We start from the raw sequence: 19,597 nt of genomic DNA, 5'->3' as shown, positions 1-19,597 counted from the left end.
AATGTGATTTACACCAAAAAAAACATAGTTGTTTTAGGCTTTATCTGTAGGGACAACAACATATATGTCATGGAGTTAGGACAGGTGCTTATCAACATTTAAAGCTCGACGTAGCATGTGTTTTCATATACTCATTCAGGTTTTTTTTAATTCCAATTGGTATCAACGTCTTCACAACCTTTTTTAGACATCCAGCAACTTTAACCAATAATAGAAATCTGTTTCATGTTTTGACTATAAAAAATATTTTTTAGTTCCCATTCTTTAACTTAAGTTTGTCTCAAATATAATGAAACTTATACACAATGCTTATTACCACAAAATACAGATCAAGTTCGAATTTTGGTAGTGTCACTTTAACCGTTCTAGAGTTATACCCCTTTATAAATGGAAAATCATTGAAGTTTTTGCTAACATAAGCAATTTTTAGCAGACATTATAATATATTTTATTCAGAAGAAGACTCCTTTTGTTTTGAAAGTTTATACACCTCCGTTGTCTATATTTAACAAATGATTCTACGTCAGAGTAATGCACCTACTTGGAAGATTTTTCACAGTAGGATTATATAACATAACAAAAAAAATAGTAGCAGTCAGAGCTGTATGAAATGAAATGAAATGATTTTTTTTCTTTACAATATGAATATAAAGAGATTTATGTTTGTGAAAATGTGCATGAAAACTGTCAACATTTCATTGTCAATTGCAGTCTTGTATGTTTGTTTTTAAGTCTTATCAACTGTTTATGAAAAGTATAAAAGATAATGCTTATTCTCATCTGTTTCACTTGTGTTGTATTTGAGAAAAAGTGCTGAATATAAAAAAGCTATACATTATAAAACTAAACTTGTTATTATTATACCTCACTCATGTAGTGTTGGTATACCACAATGCCATTGTCTGTCCGTCTGTCGCTCTATTTTGTCCATTCATCTGCCCTAAATTTCTGTTACATATTACTCGTCTTGGTTTTTAAGGAATGATTTGATATTTGATCTTGAACTTTATTATGATGACGATTTTCAGATCTGGATATTCGCTTCCTGGTTGACGATATGTTGACTTTTTGTCTTGCCTGCAACTACTAGACATGGATGCTAATATGGCAGTGGTGCCATTAGCTCTTTGTATAAAGCTTCATAATTCAGAGGATTTCATATCTTGTATGCAGATGCCTTGAGGTAAATTGTTTGTTTTGCCTTTTTTGGATTGTGAAATAGCTGTAAGCCATCAGTCTAGATCTTCAATGAAATATACAAATTTTATGAGAAGAATGCAAGACTTCCTTCTAAATGAAGAAAATTATGTGTTTTTTCTTACAGTTACAACTGGTTTTACAAATGCAGAATATTTAACTTAGCCATACAAGGGAGATAACTCAGATAATCCAACTTATGAAATAAATTATGTGTATTAAATTTACATGTTTTTTTTTGTAGTAAGAAAACAAGTCTTGTGACCCCAATTTTGATTTTTATTTTCTGAAAGCACATTGTAAAAGCTATCTTCTCATATTTTTACCTCTAACTACGAAGTCAGTTCGTCAGTCATTTTCCGTTTCTGAAAGCTAACTCAAATACTTTATATTGGAGTATTGGACTGTAACCTAACTTGGATATATTTTCACACATAATGAGAAGAAAATCCCAAATGATTTGGAGACGTAAACTTGGGCAAAAAAGTGGTTTCTGGATGCTAAATCAAATTCTACATACGGGATTGCACCCTTACTTAGATATATTGTCACATATAATGAGAGGAATATCCCTATAGATTTCAATTTTACTACATGTATATCTAAAATCAAAGTTTCTTCAAAAAGTGACTGATATATGTGCAGAAAAATGATTTTAGGATGCATTATATTGGATTACAATCAGACTTGGATATGTGGTCACATATAGATGATGAAAAGGAAGTCACCTGATCTAAGATGTCTTACCAAAAAAAATACATTTGACAATATAAATCTAAAATCATTATTATACCCCACGCAACGAGTTGCGGAGTGTATAATATTTTTGACCCGTCCGTCAGTCCGTCAGTCCGTCAGTCCTATTTCTTGTCATCGCAACTCCTCTAATACCACACAACAGAATTTCACGAAACCTTTTTAGATAATAAGGACATACTATGTAGTTATGCATATCGACAGGAAATTAAGATTCAATTTTTTTCTAGCAGTTACGCCCCTTTGAACTTATTTACTTTAATGTACTACTGCAACAGTTTGTCATCTCAACTCCTCTGAAACCACACAACAAAATTTCACGGAAACATTGAAGATAATAAGGACATACTACGTAGATGTGCATATCGACAGGAAATTACGATTCAATTTTTTTTCCAGGAGTTACGCCCCTTTGAACTTATTTGCCCAATATACTACTGCAACCTTTTTTCATCGCAACTCCTCTCAAACCACACAACAGAATTTCATGAAACTTTGTAGATAATAAGGACATACTATGTAGATGTGCATATCGACAGGAAATTATGATTCAATTTTTTTCTAGGAGTTATGCTCCTTTGAAATTATTTGCTTCAATATACCTCTGCAACAGTTTGTCATCGCAACTACTCTGAAACCTCACAACAGAATTTCATGAAACTTTGTAGATAATAAGGACATACTAGGTAGATCTGCATATCGACAGGAAATTATGATTTAATTTTTTTTCTAGGAGTTACGCCCCTTTGAACTTATTTGCTTCATCATACCTCTGTAACAGTTTGTCATCGCAACTCCTCTGAAACCACACAACAGAATTTCATGAAACTTTGTAGATAATAAGGACATACTATGTAGATGTGCATATCGACAGGAAATTATGATTCAATTTTTTTTTCTTATACAATTTTTTTTTCTTTCAGTTATTTTATTTCTCCAGTGACAATGTGGGGACGTGGGGTATGTGAGCGCGCTCACTAAGGTTCTTTATTATACCCCACGCAACGAGTTGCGGAGGGTATAATGTTTTTGATCCGTCCGTCCGTCTGTCCGTCCGTCAGTCCGTCAGTCCGTCAGTCCGTCAGTCCTGTTTCTTGTCATCGCAACTTCTCTCAAACCACACAACAGAATTTCACGAAACCTTTTTAGATAATAAGGACATACTACGTAGTTGTGCATATCGACAGGAAATTACGATTCAATTTTTTTCTAGGAGTTACGTCCCTTTGAACTTATTTACTTTAATGTACTACTGCAACATTTTGTCATCTCAACTCCTCTGAAACCACACAACAGAATTTCATGAAACTTTGTAGATAATAAGGACATACTACGTAGATGTGCATATCGACAGGAAATTACGATTCAATTTTTTTTCCAGGAGTTACGCCCCTTTTAACTTATTTGCCCAATATACTACTGCAACCTTTGGTCATCGCAACTCCTCTCAAACCACACAACAGAATGTTATGAAACCTTTTCAGATAATAAGGACATACTACGTAGATGTGCATATCGACAGGAAATTATGATTCAATTATTTTTCTAGGAGTTATACCCCTTTGAACTTATTTGCTTCAATATACCTCTGCAACAGTTTGTCATCGCAACTCCTCTGAAACCACACAACAGAATTTCATGAAACTTTGTAGATAATAAGGTCATACTAGGTAGATGTGCATATCGACAGGAAATTATGATTCAATTTTTTTTTCTAGGAGTCACGCCCCTTTGAACTTATTTGCTTCAATATACCTCTGCAACAGTTTGTGATCGCAACTCCTCTCAAACCACACAACAGAATTTCATGAAACTTTGTAGATAATAAGGACATACTAGGTAGATGTGCATATCGACAGGAAATTATGATTCAATTTTTTTTCTAGGAGTTACGGCCCTTTGAACTTATTTGCTTCAATATACTTCTGCAACAGTTTGTCATCGCAACTCCTCTGAAACCACACAACAGAATTTCATGAAACTTTGTAGATACTAAGGACATACTAGGTAGATGTGCATATCGACAGGAAATTATGATTCAATTATTTTTTCTTATACAATTTTTTTTTCTTACAGTTTATTTATTTCTCCAGTGACAATGTGGGGACTTGGGGTATGTGAGCGCGCTCACTAAGGTTCTTTTATAATATATTGGGGCATGGAGTATGCCAGCTTACTCACTATAGATTCTTTTAATTTATCTTAAAATTCTATTTTTTTTTTGTGGGTTTTCCATGTATAATATGAACAAAGTCTGACAATTTTGCTCAACCTGTAGCTTGAAAAAAGCTCTTTGACTCATACCTTTCATTCTATTTTGAAAAAAGAAGCATGATATATACTAAATTTTGGCAAATTATTAAAAAATTCTATTTATAATAATTGAGACCCTCCCATCAATCTTAAGTTTCAGTACAGTGACATGTAATTGTTAGTACCCTTGTCCTTTGGTATTTGGTAGATAGTTTTGTCATATCCAATCATATTATATCTCATCATTTTGTAAGGGAGATATAGCAATCCTACATTAAGTTGTCAACATTTAGCATAAAATAAAATATGGTATGATTGCCAATGAGAGAACTTTCCACCAGTGTCCAAATGATGTGGATTTAAGCAACTATAGGTCACGGTGCGGCCGTCAACTATGAGCAAAACCCATACTGTATAGTCGTCTATAAAAAATCCCAACATGACAAATGTGAAACAATTCAAAAGGAAAAAAAAATAGCCTGATTAATAACAAAAAAATAAAAGAAAAACAGCAACCAACAACCACTGAATTACAGGCTCCTGACTTGGACAGGCACATATAGAATGTGGCTGGGTTAAACTTGTTAATGAGTGCTCAGCCCTCCCCTAACCTGGGACAGTGGTGTAACAGCACAACAACAGAACAAACTAAAAATCAATTGGAAATGGCTCTGTTGATCAGATTGGTACTAAGCAAAATAAAACTAGTACTGATTTAAGAGAACTTGTATTTACTGAAAGCTTGTCCTTAGCCAATAACAACTTATGAATAAATCATGTTCTCCCAGACTAAAGTATCAATCATTACACATCCAACAGATTTAGTGAAAAAAGACACCATAAACAGTCTGAGAAGAGCATGGCCTTGTGCAATGCCAAAATATAAGGATTTAAGACCATAAGTTGTCATAACTGTATAATGATACATATTTTAATTTATCAAAAATTAAGTCCACGTTTGTATAATAAAAACAATATTCATAGATCTTCCTACGGTGTTGATATGGTATGAAAGGAACATCACTGTCGAAAAAAAGAAGAAAATTATTAATATTGAAAGAAAAATTGTCTGACATAAATTTTTCCTGTGTGTGAAACTGAAATTTCCAAATCCATAATAGGACAATTGTTGCTGTAAATATTATATTTATTTGAAGTAAGTTCCCTTTGGTAAATGTAAAAAAAAATTATAAAAAGAAAATTATTGATTTTTAAAATCTAAAATATCATCTAGGTAACTGTAAGTATTATAATTAAATTCTAGGATTCTTAACAGTACAGAAACAAGTCCTCTAGTAAAATTTGATTGATTGGTGTTTAACGCCACTTTCAACACTATTGTGCCATTTCGTGGCGGTCAGTTTTTATTGGTGGAGGAAGCTAGAGTGCTTGGAGAGAACCACTGACCTTCGGTAGGAAAACTGACAATCCTAGTCAATTAAGATTGGAGTCGAGTGCACCTGCTCTGTGCGGGATTCGAACTCACAACCTCAGTGTTGACTGGCTAGTGATACAGTAGTTCGACTACTTACACCACTCGGCCACCCAGGCCCTTTCCTCTAGTAAAAGTGCACATAAGAATACCAATGACCTGTCTATAAACTTAATTGCAAATCCTACATAGATGTCAAGGAGAAAATTAAAATGACCATTTTAAATTAAAAAAACTTTCTGTTTGATAAGATTGTGTAGAGAATAGAACAAGTCATAACTGTTAACCCAATTGAATGCACCATCAAAATAATTAATCCATTATTTTCATATGCTTTGTTACAAAAATTATTTATGTTTCATAATTATTGTTAAAAGTTAAAAGAAGAGAAAGTTTAGTTGTAGAGGCCAAGATGAAACATTATTTAACAAGTTTTTATGAAGTTTAGGAACTCAATACATAGAAGGAGTATCATATGTTCAGATAGGATTGTCTGCTATTTGATTCTCAATAAATGCATGGCCTTGAAAGTAGAAGAATTCAAGCTGCTTTTTGTTGGCTGGTACAAAAACAAAATGCTTTACGCCTTATTTAAAAAATTGGCGTATTTAATTTTTTTAAAAGTTCACCTGGCCCAAAGTGAATATGTGAGCTATTCCATCACTTGACAGTTGTCATCCTTTTGTTAAAAATGCAGTAATCCTTCGTTGTTGAAATAATCTTAACTTTTTACATAAATCTTCTACTCTACTTCTACTTGCCCAAATAAAACCAAACATGGTCACAATTATCCTTAAGGTATCTTGTTATCTTGTTTTAAAAAAATGATGTGTGTTGACCCCACCTGCCATTCAACATGGTCACCAAGGCTAAAAATAAAACGCAGGGGTAATATGCAATTGTTATTTATTATTTTATAAACCATTATAGATAGACAAAATCTGACAGGATTAGAAATGTTCAGACTGATGATATCTGCCTTCCATTCGTATAGACCAACACTGTCTTATAGGAGTTATTGTCCTTAAAAGACATTTCTGGGCTTTTTTGTCTATCATCTTGAAAACTGTAATAAATAAATAATTCTTTTAATAGCAAAGATCAAATAGGCAAGATATAATAATAAGCCAACATGACTTACATTGTCATTGAACATCCTTATGGGAATTATTGTCCATAAATGATGATTTTTGTCGAGCCTGCGACTTTTGTCGCAAAAGCGAGACATAGCGATCCTACATTCCGTCGGCGGCGGCGGCGGCCACAAATATTTACTCTGTAGTTAAAGTTTTTGAAATTTTAATAACTTTCTATATAATATCCTGGATTTCTACCAAACTTGGACAGAAGCTTGTTTATGATCATAAGATAGTATCCAGAAGTAAATTTTATAAAAAAAAAATCCTGTTTATCCGTATTTTACTTATAAATGGACTTAGTTTTTCTGCCATCTAACATTACATTCACTCTGAAAATTTTAATAACTTTCTTAAACTATCTTGAATTTCTACCAAACTTGGACAGAAGCTTGTTTATGATTATAAGATAGTATCCAGAAGTAAATTTTGTAAAAAAAAAATCCTGTTTATCCATATTTTACTTTTAAATGGACTTAGTTTTTCTGCCAGCTAACATTACATTCACTCTTTAAAATTTTAATAACTTTCTTAAACTATCCTGGATTTGTACCAAACTTGGACAGAAGCTTGTTTATGATCAAAAGCTAGTATCTAGAAGGAAATTTTGTAAAAATTTATTTTTTTGTTTTTCCGTATGTTACTTATAAATGGACTTCCAGTTAACATTACATACAGTCTGCAGTTAAAGTTTTTAAAACATTTATTAGATTCATAAACCATCCTGGATTTTTACCAAACTTGGATAGAAGCTTCTTACAATCAAAAGATAGTATCTAGAGGAAAATTTTTAACAATTTTTCCTCCATTTTTGTTGAGCCTGCGACTAACAGCAAAAGTAGGCGAGACACTGGGTTCCCCGGAACCCTTACGAATTTTTACCATAGGCGTTTCTTTTTTTTCTATAATAGATAGAAACTTTACAAGCAAAAATGATCAGCAAGACAAGTTCCTTTTAGTAATCAGCCATAGCCAAATTTCTTCAGTTTATTCTGTTTAGGAGTTATTATAATTTGCCATTAAGTGATGATTTTACTAATGTTCAAGTTTGCCTATAATCATGAAAAAAACTGTATTAGATAGTGAAATTATGAAAAGCAAAAATAATTTGCAAGACAAGATCTATTAAAAAGTCTACATGATTTAAATCGTCTGTCAGCGCCTTATTGGGGTTGTTGTCCTCAGCATAAATAATCAGCAAGACAAGATCTACGAATAAGTCACATTGCATAAATTGTCAGTAAACTCCTTATAGGAGTTATTGCCCTTAAATGACAAATGCAAACCCTTTTTTTTTTGCATATTTGACAAAAACTATAGGCGAGAGCAACAAAAATTATCAGCAATACAAAATGAACAAAAAAGAGAAATTTAGTCATGAATTATATTCTAGTCTATAAAACTGGAGAGTGGTCATTGTTGAAGATGCACACAGATCCAGATGAGCGCCCGGGCAAAGTCTCTTTAGGACCCCTAGTTAGTATTTAAATTGTTTTCGAAATGTGAATAGATACAATATTCATTCAGTGAATCAAATAAGAATCTTAAATGACCAGACCTCTCTCCCTTTCCAATTTATTTTCGTTGGAGAACGATATTAGTTTGGAATTTTGTCCTTTTTCGGAAAGTTAACACTTCAGTCTTGAACGATCTTGAGGTCCCCTGTAATAAGATGGCCATAGGGGTCACATAACCCTTGATATGTTGAAAGGGAATTAATTCCTATATTATATATAATATTGTCGTTTGGTGTAACTGACGTATTATTGTACTGTTTTATGGCCTCTTTTTAAAATAGTTCACAAAGCTGTGGTATGCGAGATAACCCGATCTAGTCCCAGTTATAGATAAAGTTCAAAAGTATAGTGACAAAAGATAAAGTTTAAAAGTTCACCATCTTACAGCTCTTTTCATAATGCTAGCAAGACAAAGGTTTGTTTGTTTGGCTCTTGCTTTGTTTGTATCAATGTCTGCTCAAGCATTGTTATTAAGATTGACATCTGCAAACAATATAAGTAGGCGGAGTTAAATCTGTGTAAAGGTAAATTTGATTATTTGATAATGTCCAATCAAATTTAAATATAATATATACAAGTTTAAATCCTCCTTTTTATGTTGTTTTCTTATGTGACAATGCTTGAGCAAACATTAAACCAAACAAACCTTTGCCAAAGAGCTGTAACAGGGCCCCATCATACATTGTATTGTAAAAAAAATACGTGCCAGTTCTGGAAGTCCTAGCCGACAACTACAGGAAAGCTAGGTATGTGATTAACTACATTAAATACTAAAGTATTGAAGAATTTGAACGTCCATGCATGACAAGTCACAGTGATAAATTCGACAAGGTTAAATAACATGGAGGTACCCATGCAGATCAGTGCATTTATATATAACATATGGACAAGTTGTTCGAAATAAGCCATTGACATAAGAGACTGCTAGTCAAACCTAAAGTCTTATAATAATAATATTAGACGTCGCGTAAGGTGTTGGTGTTAGTTCCGGTAACGTTAATGATGTATTCTTCTGACGTTTCAGTCTCGTTGAAATCTCGTTCTGGAATTATTTCCAAAACATGTGATACAAGTGGAAAATATCAATGAATTTATAATCAAACTTAACTCTGTAAAAAAAATTGTGTATTTACAATAAGTAGTTTTTGAGTAATAAAATTTAAAAATTTTATAACCAATCAAGTCGGTCTCAGCCAAAATGTTGAGAAAATGGGTGAGGGGTACAAGAAATAATTTTACCAGATACATGTACATCCCATATCATTTTTTTCTTTTCAAATTTCTTAGATATGTATTTTTTCAATCATTTATAACACAGAAGTTGAAATAATATGCTTTTTGTTCTAAAAAAAGAGAAAAATCTCAAATTGACAAAATTGACAACATGGTAAATTTGACACGAAAAAGCAACACAATTTTATAAAACTATCTTATACTAACACCTACCTATAGTTTTTTTAAGTTCAATTTATTCAGATTTGTCCACTTCATCTTTAGTGATAGTATGAAAAAAAGTTTAATTGTGAAACTGTGATTTTTTTCATGATATTAGCCCAAAAATGGGTAAAAATTGATGAAAATGGGAAAATCATCAAAATTGGGTACTTTCAAATGGCTGTAGCATATGATTTTTTCTTCACCAATTATTTTTTTACAGTCATATAAACCCAAAAATCAGGTTAAGAAAAAAAGTTTAATTCTAGAAATTTTTGGTTCCTCAGAGGTGTACATCCTTAATTTGACGTTATTTTTCATGCATTGTATAAATAACGTCGTACTTCTTTCATTTCGTGCAGATATAATAATGTTTAAAGTATTGTGCCATTGTGGTTGTTTTAATTGCTGAGCAACTTTTCAAAACTTTTTTTTTCAGGCCAAGAAAGAAATGTATATATTATTTTGTCAGATATATAATATCTCCAAGAGACACATTTCTGATTATTTTAGTCCATGTTTAATATTTTACATATGAACAAGTAAACGGATACAGTTATTAATTTTAATTAGATTCGATAAAAATCTGTTGAGAAATTGTCTAAAAAAAGATTAATCCCCAAAATCATGGTTTTGCATAAAATATGTAATGAAAAATATTTGCAGCGTTAGGCACTTCATGTCAAGTTATGCAGAACGTAACGTCAAAACGAGTAAAAAAGCATGGTGTGACATTATGACTAGACAAAAGTAGTCGCTGACTGTGTCGTCAATATTTTCGACATATAGTCGATAATGGGGTCAAATAAATCCCTGAAATGTATATTTTAATGTAATATAGTACTTTTTGTGCAAAAATTTCAAATTTAATTTCAAATTTGTTTTCCCGCCAAAACTGTTTTATATGACTTCTCATACTTTAATTAAAATGTAAAAAACGGCGTTTTGTGACATTTTGACTAGACACAAACAAAAAGATCGTGTTTATTTTCTTTTTAATATTTTCCCTTGAAACTTCTACATATTTTTTATCATACATTTAAAAAAAACATCTTTTCACGTTTAAATAAAATTTATATTTATATATAACATATGGACACGTTGTTCGAAATAAGCCATTGATATAAGAGACTGCTAGTCAAACCTAAAGTCTTTAATATTAACGTTTTCTTTTTTTTCCCTTGTCATATACGGAATAAAATGATATATTATTTTTCGGAATAATCTATTTGAATTATTTTTCGGAATAATCTATTTGAATTATTTTTTAATATTACTCTCACATCTTCCCCTTATCCATATTTTTTTATTATTTTCGGCTTGTCCACAAAACAAAGTGAACTTTTAGTCCTGGTCAGACAATTCCAGGTAACGATGATGTCATAAGTAAAAAATGCATCATTTACACCAATGATTGTTCTTTCTAGGAATACCTCTTTTTTTAAAGTTTAAACAAAGACGAGAATAGCATTAAAACAACGCTGGTCATATATTGCGCTGTTACATGTCTACAAGCGCAAAATTGGTGTTATTAGGGATCATTCGAGTTACAAAATGAAAAGAGTGTTAATTTGCAGGCATATTCCCTTTCTACTTTTAATTACGCACATTTTGATATATACATTTATGGAGTTATCAATTCCGAAACTTCGAACAAATACAATAAAGGCGAACTGGAAAGCAAAACCCGTATTATCACCAACACCGTACGCGACGAGTTTAAAATTGACGTGGATGTATTTCCACCAAGCATGCTGTCGTTATGGAGGTCGGAGTCATTATAGTGTTAAAATTCGAATAATTTTGCATTCAATTATCGCCAATCAATCCGTTTTAGATTACCAAGGATTTGTATACAACTCCTCGAGATTACATTTAGTTTATTGAGTTGAAGACACACACACTATCACTCAAGGTGTTACAACAAGGATTTGTATAGTGAAAATGAGAATGGAAATGGGGAATGTGTCAAAGAGACAACAACCCGACCATAGAGCAGACAACAGCCGAAGGCCACCAATGGGTCTTCAATGCAGCGAGAAACTCCCGCACCCGAAGGCGTCCTTCAGCTGGCCCCTAAACAAATATGTATACTAGTTCAGTGATAATGGACGTCATACTAAACTCCAAATTATACACAGGAAACTAAAATTAAAAATGATACCAGCTCCAGACCTCAATTAAACTGATTGAAAGATTATGTCTTCATCATATGAATATAAGACAACCTAGGACTGTTATACTAACAATATATTATGTCCCAGGTTTCAACATAGTCTACATTTTATACATAGCAAAACCATCATTGCAGATTTAAGAATCGTATTGCGATTTGTCAACATAAAAATAAAGGGCTCTGTTGAGTACAGCATGAGCAGGTCAAATCTGAAATTTAAACATGGGCAGGGAATTTTATGAAGAATCGAAAGAAACACCTTATCAACATGACTAAAAATGAAAACTGAGACTTCCAGATTTGGTCCTAGACCTTTTTGATATTCAAGCATATCCGAGCAGAAAAAAGACACTGTATGTCTGTATTCGGTAATAGAAAAGTTGTCAGATATATCATTTTTTTCTCCGAAAACAAAAGAGCTTGGCCAAATCTAACTAGGAAAAAAACGTAGACAGGGAATTTTATAAGAAATCAGAGGGAAAAACGTGGTAAAATCTGACAAGAAGTAAATAAAATGCACTCTTACAAAACCCCCAAAAATACATTAAAATTTTTATGGAGAATCAATGTTGTACCTTGGACTATAATATTAACTATATATATTATGTCCCAGGTTGTACATACCTCAAATTTAGTGAAAACCGAGCTTTTGCCCCTTGTCTGATCCTTTTCCATAAATTGGTGATTTCAAAATTCGGATTAACCTTCTTTCTTGTCAAGGACAATTGAGAATGGATCAGGGACTTTGGTGTCTAATAAACGGTAGAAATAATATACTAATTACACATTTTATTTCAGGCTGAAAATGGATAAAATATTACAATGTGTCATTGGTGTAGACGTCGGAGGTACCAATACCGATGCTGCCATTTTACAAATAAATTGTAAACAACCCCGAGTCTTGTCATCTGCTAAATCAATTACAACCCAAGATGTTACTTCAGGTATTTCACATGCTATTCTTCTTGCGATCAGTCAGAGAAATAAGCAACAGGAACTGGCAATACAACGCGTTAATATTGGAACAACACATTTTGTAAATGCAGTTGTACAGAGGAAAGAACTGACAAAAGTAACGGTTTTACGATTATGCGGAACAGCATCACGACAAGTGCCGCCATTCTCTGATTTTCCTCCTGATTTAGCTTCATGCTTAAATGGTGGGACGCACTTCGTCAGTGGAGGTTATCAGGTTGATGGACGTGAAATTTCACCTATCGATAGACTTGAAATATTAAAGATAGTATCAGAGTCATACAAAGAAGGCATTTCAAATTTTGTGATTTGTGGGATATTCTCTCCGTTACGAAAGGAGCAGGAAGAATTAGTGAATACCATAATCCTATCTAAATTTCCAAATGCAAGCATTACATTATCGAATGAGATAGGCCATGCAGGTCTGATAGAAAGAGAAAATGCCGCTATTCTGAATGAGAGCTTGAAACCATTATGCAAAAAAACAATCAAGGGGTTTACAGACGCTTTGTTAAGTTTAAGACTTACATGCCCATTGTATCTTACGCAAAATGATGGCACTGTAGTCGGAGAAGAATACGCGTTGGAACATCCAGTTTGTACATTTGCATCTGGACCGACAAACAGCATGAGAGGAGCCGCATTCCTGTCAGGAATCAAAGATGGTATTGTTGTTGATATAGGTGGAACTACAACAGATGTTGGAATTCTAAGGAAAGGGTTTCCAAGAGAAGCATCTACAGAAATAAAGATCGGCGGTGTAAGAACAAATTTCAGAATGCCTGATGTGCACAGTATAGGTCTTGGAGGTGGTTCGTATGTAGGGCAACAAAAAGAAGATGACAAATTTGTAGTAACAGTTGGACCCAGGAGTGCTGCATATAACATAATGAACGAGGCATTTGTATTTCAAAGCGATATATCTTCGTGCAGAATGGAATGTTTGACCGCCACAGATTTAGCGGTTGCTGCTGGACATTCCACCTTGGGTAACTCGACAAATGTTTCTCATTTGCCACTTGACCTGGTGAAGAAGGGGATCCAAAAAATAAAATCTATGGTAGAAATTGCTATTGACAGCGTTAAACTGTCAGCAGAACCACTTCCAGTTATATTAGTCGGCGGTGGCGGAATAATTTTAGATATAACGAAGGGATTAGAAGGAGCATCAGACCTCCTTTTTCCGAGTCATTTTGAAGTTGCAAATGCCGTTGGCGCAGCCTTGAGTCAGATGTCTGGGTCAGTAGAATATGTTGTTCATTTAGCTGAGGAGATCAGCGAAGAAGATATCAATGCCAAAACTACAACTGAAATGGAAATAAATCCTAGAGAAAATTATGATGATGTCAAGAAAAGAATTAGAAAAGCCATCATGGAGGAGGCAATACGTAAAGCAAAAGAAGACGGAATTAAATTTGCATCAGACGTAGCAGCGAAAAGAGGAGTCGACAAAGAAACCATTATCATATTAGAAAAATCAGACAATCCAATGACTTATTTACCCGGAGATGCTACCAGAATCAACTGTAAGGTAGTAGGTGACATGAAGTCGACTAATGAGGCTTCTACCGTTATCATTGATAAAGATTTTATCCTTCCATCCGAACAGACGTTGGAAAACTCTAGTAAATTTGAGAAAGAACAGACTGAACACATCATAAATGCCGGCAAGCAGGACGGAATAATAGTACAAAGTGCGCCTTTTATTAATGAAAATAATGAATGGATTCTTTCAGTTTACGATATTGAATGTATAGGAATAGGAGCGGGTATATTGGGTTGCGGTGGTGGCGGTTCTCCAAATCTTGGTAAAGTCTTAGCAAAACGTGCAATTATCAATGGCAAGGAAATAAAAATTGTTAATCCAGATACTTTCTTTAGGAACAGAAGTGAAAATAACGATTTGATTGCTCTGTCTGCCTTCATAGGTGCTCCGTATGTTATTTCTGAGAAATTAGTGAGTGGTGAAATATTAACTGCTCTTCGATGTATGAAGGATCTATATGCAGTAGGACAATATCAGGATGGCGATCTTCATATCAAAGATGGCGTTGATATTGAAACAGGCATTGGTTGTACATTTATTAAGGACTACGCAACAATCTCGGAAAGAGACAGTGGGTCGATCACTAACTTAGAAGGGAAAAAGAACATAGTCGGACTAATGGGTGCTGAAATAGGAGGACTGAATGCCATTGAACCTTTATTGGTCGGAGCAGAGTTGGGATTGCCTGTTCTTGATTGTGATGGGATGGGAAGGGCTTTCCCTGAACTGCAGATGCTTTGTCCTTTTATTTATGGTGCCAAACCGTATCCTGCCACACTAGCAGACGATAAAGGTAGAAGAGCTGTAGCGTTACATATGGACACTGCTAAAGACCTAGAAACTTTTTTCAGACGGGAGACAATCGAAATGGGATGTATGGCTGGAATCATTTTTTCAACCCTTACAAAAAGCGAAGTTTTAAATAAAACAATCTTGTTGTCATATAGCAGAGCATGGAATCTTGGAAACGTAATAATGACGTCGAGAAAGGAGAAAGCAGATCCTATAGAAGCAATAATAAACCATGAGGATGGTAAAAAGTTGATATCGGGGAAAATAACCGACGTTAGACGAGAGACAACCGGAGGTTTCAGCAAAGGTTTTGTTGATGTAACTGGACTTGAAAGTTTTTCCGGACAATTTCTCTTCATTGAATTTCAAAATGAGAATCTGATTGCACGTAAAAGTACCGAAGAGAAAAATAACACACCAAATGTCGTTGCTTGTACCCCTGATTTGATAACAATTGTAGACAACGATACTGCCGAACCCATTACTACCGAAATGGTCCGTTATGGGCTTCGATGCTCTGTCCTAGTGCTGCCAGTACCAGATATAATGAAGACGCCAAAAGCCTTAGAAGTAGTCGGACCACAGGCTTTTGGATATCATGTTAACTTTACTCCTGTCGCAAATTATAAACAACCTAAGCCGGTTACTTCTTACGACTAAATCTGATGACATTATTTTTTCTACTTTCCAGTATATATATTCAAGCGATGTAAAACACTGACAGGAAATATGAACCCATATCACCTCAGAAGTGTGTTGGTTTTTCATAATCATTATATAATATAATCTGGCAATATCATTCGGAAAAAATATCATTTATTATTATTTTTTATCCGTTTTTAATTGCGCGGCTTTATCAATAGATCCATCAAGTTTCTTTCATAAATTATATATATATTACAAGATTTCAGCATATTCTCTGTGAGTGCTTTATATCCTCCGAGTCATAAAACGAATTGGATATAGGACACAAACGGGAAATATGAGCTCATATAAGTCTTCTTAATATATTCTTAATATCTGAATGATTATTTGGGTCTTTAGGAACTTCAGCGATAAACTGCATGCGATCCATAATTACTATAGTAGAAATATAAGTATATGGCAAGAGTATAATACTTTATCTAGAACACCAAGTACCGATTATCAGGTTGTCTGCATATTGATATTGTAAAATATCAGCTGCGAGTCACAATATGAAGCTTTTTGTCAAGTGAGCGCAGCAAACGAGTTCAGAAAGGCTTCATATTATGTCGAGCAGCTGATATATTACAATATAAATATGATGATAATCGATTTATCGGACTTTATTTGTGTATTTTGCATGATAGAAACAATATTTTTTTGTCTCACCTGCGACGAAAGTCTCGGATTTAGCGAGACATAGGGATTGCTTTTCCGTCTCCGGCGTCAACAATTTAGTTAGTTCGATAAGACCTACTGGTGATAGATCATTGATATTTTGTATGAAGTCGCATTACTATCAGTACATATCAGTTTAACATCTATTTTGAGGCCGTGTCCCCTAGGACATGGTCCAGTGACTTTGAATGAATTAACAATTTTCAATGATAAGTTTTCTGCTTTAGTTAGTTTGATATGAACTACTCAGTGCGATAGGTTAATGATGTTTTCTATAAAGTTGCATTAATATCTATACGACTATTTCAAGGCCCTGCTTCCTATGCCATGGTTCAGTGACTTTCAATCATTTAACGATTTTCAATGTTAATGTTTCTGATTAAGGTTAGTTTGATAGGAACTACTTACAAGAGACTATATTTTCTATAAAGTTACATTGCTGTCTACATCTGAGTTTGTCAACCTTTTCGAGGCCCTACCCACTAGTTGGTCCGGTGACTTTGAATTAATCAGCAATGTTGCTGTCATTAGATTGTCTTTTTCTGAATTTTATGCCGACAGGCGAGACATTTCTCTGTGTCAACAGTTTATTCTTTGTTTCACCAGCGAACCTGAAAATGATTTGATAAGTTCGGGTCAAACTTCATATCTGAGAAATAGGCAATATATGCTCTCAATTTTAGAATTCATTCATACATTTTTGTATTATTCCAATTATCAGTCAGTATGTGTTCTACAAGGATCACCAGTCTTTCACATCACTGTGACTTTTAGATGAAGAACAGCAATAAAACGTTCTTCCTTTGTTTTTTGTGTGTTGCTTGTTTTGCATGTACTGATTTTGTTTCATGTATGGATACCCCATATCCTTTGTTTTTCTATTATAGCAGGATATTGAAGCTCACCCTGTCTCTAATGACTCTATTCGGTTGGAGTTCGTGCAATTCTAACAAGGTTTTTTTCTCTTGGTCAGTAAATTTAAAATGGATTTTGGAGAATTGAACATCTGTAAACTGCTGTTTCCTCTTATCAATGATTTCTTTGCATGTATTTTTGACAAATTTTATTACTACTAGGCTAAGTATTATAAACAAGCGATACCAATTTCATTGCGCTCACGCATGATTTTGGAATAACCTTTATTGTGTGCGATCGACGCAAAAATACATGAAGCATTTGTGAGTAAGACAAAGTCAAATCCAAGCCAAAAGAACACAATAGAACAAGATAGTCTATCTCCGTTATACTGTTCCCATGGAAATTGCAACTATTACATAATTATAGAAACAAAATTAATTCATGTCAATCCCGAAACACTTGCTCCTGGGCGGATAGTACCATCAGGAAAGGGGGAAAAGAGTAGTGCGTAACGCGAATACTATAGATATATAGTTATAGCAACACATATCAAAAGTCCCTTCAAGCTTTTGATCTCGTGCATATCAGACAAGGGTTATTCCAGAAAGACGTATCATATGCACAGAAATCTTTATATGGGATACATAATCTAGAGGGAAATATCCTGACTAATCGTGCAATTTGGTTGGTTAACTTGGCAGTGGATATGAATCAATATCCCTTGTGAACAAAAACAAAGATCCGAATGGTAATAGATGTTAAAATCAGGGAACTTATATATTATGTAATTGTTATTCGGGCACAGTGTATTCGGGCTTCACATTAGATATGGGCTCCAATTTGCCTGACGACTCGGTGGAATATAAAACACTGACAGTTAATATGAACCCATTTCACCATGTAAAGATCCTGAATATTATGAAATATAAGTACATAGTGTCGTATGAAGAGTAGTACTATTATGTAGATCACATTTCATTATGCAGGGACACAGCAAACATAATATAACAAAGCTTTACTAATAAAAGAGGGTCTCGATGGGGTTTACAGGTTGGAGAAAAATGGGCCAAATAAAAAATAGAGAAAAAGGGTCTAAAAAGTCAAAAGAGAAGATTAATACTGTGCTAAAAAATAAAGAATAGAGATTAATGGTGTGCTAAAATATGGAACATATTAGTCGTCATCTATGAAACAGATATTCCATAACGGCCAACCAACTCGCGATGGCGTCCGTAAAACTTTTAGAAGGGACGATTTCAACTTCAACACCTGGAACTCCTGGTTAAGTATTTTCTTGTAAGCAAAGCAGCAACCCTCTATGAAGGGAATCATGATAGAAAATGCAAGCTCTGAAATATCGTATCAACTGAGAGATATGTACTCAATATGCAGGCGCTGCTGGAATGTTGCTACATAGAAATAGAAAGTTTACAATTGGAAAGCTGAAATCATCTTGGGGACAACCACATATTTGTCATGGAGGTAGGACAGGTGCTTATCAACATTTAAAGCTCGACAAAGCATGTATATTCATAAACTCATTCATTTTTTTTTAATTCAAATTGGTATCAACAACTTCACAGCCTAAATTCATTTGGAAAGATTATCTACGTCTTCTTTCTCGCGTTTAGCCCATTATAATCCTTAACTGATCCATCCGTATGTTGAAATTGTGTTTCCAATTGATGGATTTAGGCTCGCTATATTTCGGGCCTTTGGATAACACATTTCACAGAGAAGTGTTATTTACTATGCTCATGTCACCAGATTTAACGGGGCCAGCCGGATCATATGTGAATGGGGAGCTAGCAGATACAATCAGGAGATTGAAACTTGACGTCGTCAATATTGAGATCAAGCAACACGTGTTTGTAATTGAAAATTTAAGTTGCAATTGCATGGTTTGGTATAGGTACAAGAGATGCTAGTTACAGACTGATCTTTAACGTAATGAGGTATTTTCCAGTGAACTGATTTATGATCAGGGATATTGCCCAAATTGAAAGCATTGAGACTTTTATTGGCAAAGGTAAGTTTTAGAAAGGATATGTTCTCCTTTTCATCTTTTCCAATGCTTACCGGTCTGAAAAGTCTGTGACTTGCAATACTAGTATCCGAGATGATAGCTGTAAGTTTGTATAGATTTGAATGGGGGTTTGTGGC

At 34.0% G+C, this 19,597-nt stretch overlaps 1 protein-coding gene across 1 annotated transcript; it reads left to right on the top strand.

Annotated features, from left to right (window-relative positions):
• The first annotated feature begins 8,908 nt into the window (after positions 1 to 8,908).
• LOC127702117 (uncharacterized) lies at positions 8,909 to 16,433 on the top strand. The gene is made up of 2 exons (XM_052206190.1): positions 8,909 to 9,037; positions 12,700 to 16,433. Exon 2 carries the CDS (start codon positions 12,707 to 12,709, stop codon positions 15,872 to 15,874), a length of 3,168 nt encoding a protein of 1,055 aa, XP_052062150.1. The 5' UTR covers positions 8,909 to 9,037; positions 12,700 to 12,706; the 3' UTR covers positions 15,875 to 16,433.
• Positions 16,434 to 19,597: the final 3,164 nt, after the last annotated feature.

The sequence above is a fragment of the Mytilus californianus genome, unplaced genomic scaffold (genome assembly GCF_021869535.1).
Source record: "Mytilus californianus isolate M0D057914Y unplaced genomic scaffold, xbMytCali1.0.p SCAF_5, whole genome shotgun sequence".
In the NCBI taxonomy this organism is placed as follows: Eukaryota; Metazoa; Mollusca; class Bivalvia; order Mytilida; family Mytilidae; genus Mytilus; species Mytilus californianus.
Note: the sequence above shows the minus strand (reverse complement) of the source record. Positions and strands in the feature narration are given on the sequence as shown.

Bases quoted from the DNA above. Each gene is read 5' to 3' on its own strand.
- LOC127702117 (XM_052206190.1), top strand. From the start codon at position 12,707: ATGGATAAAATATTACAATGTGTCATTGGTGTAGACGTCGGAGGTACC.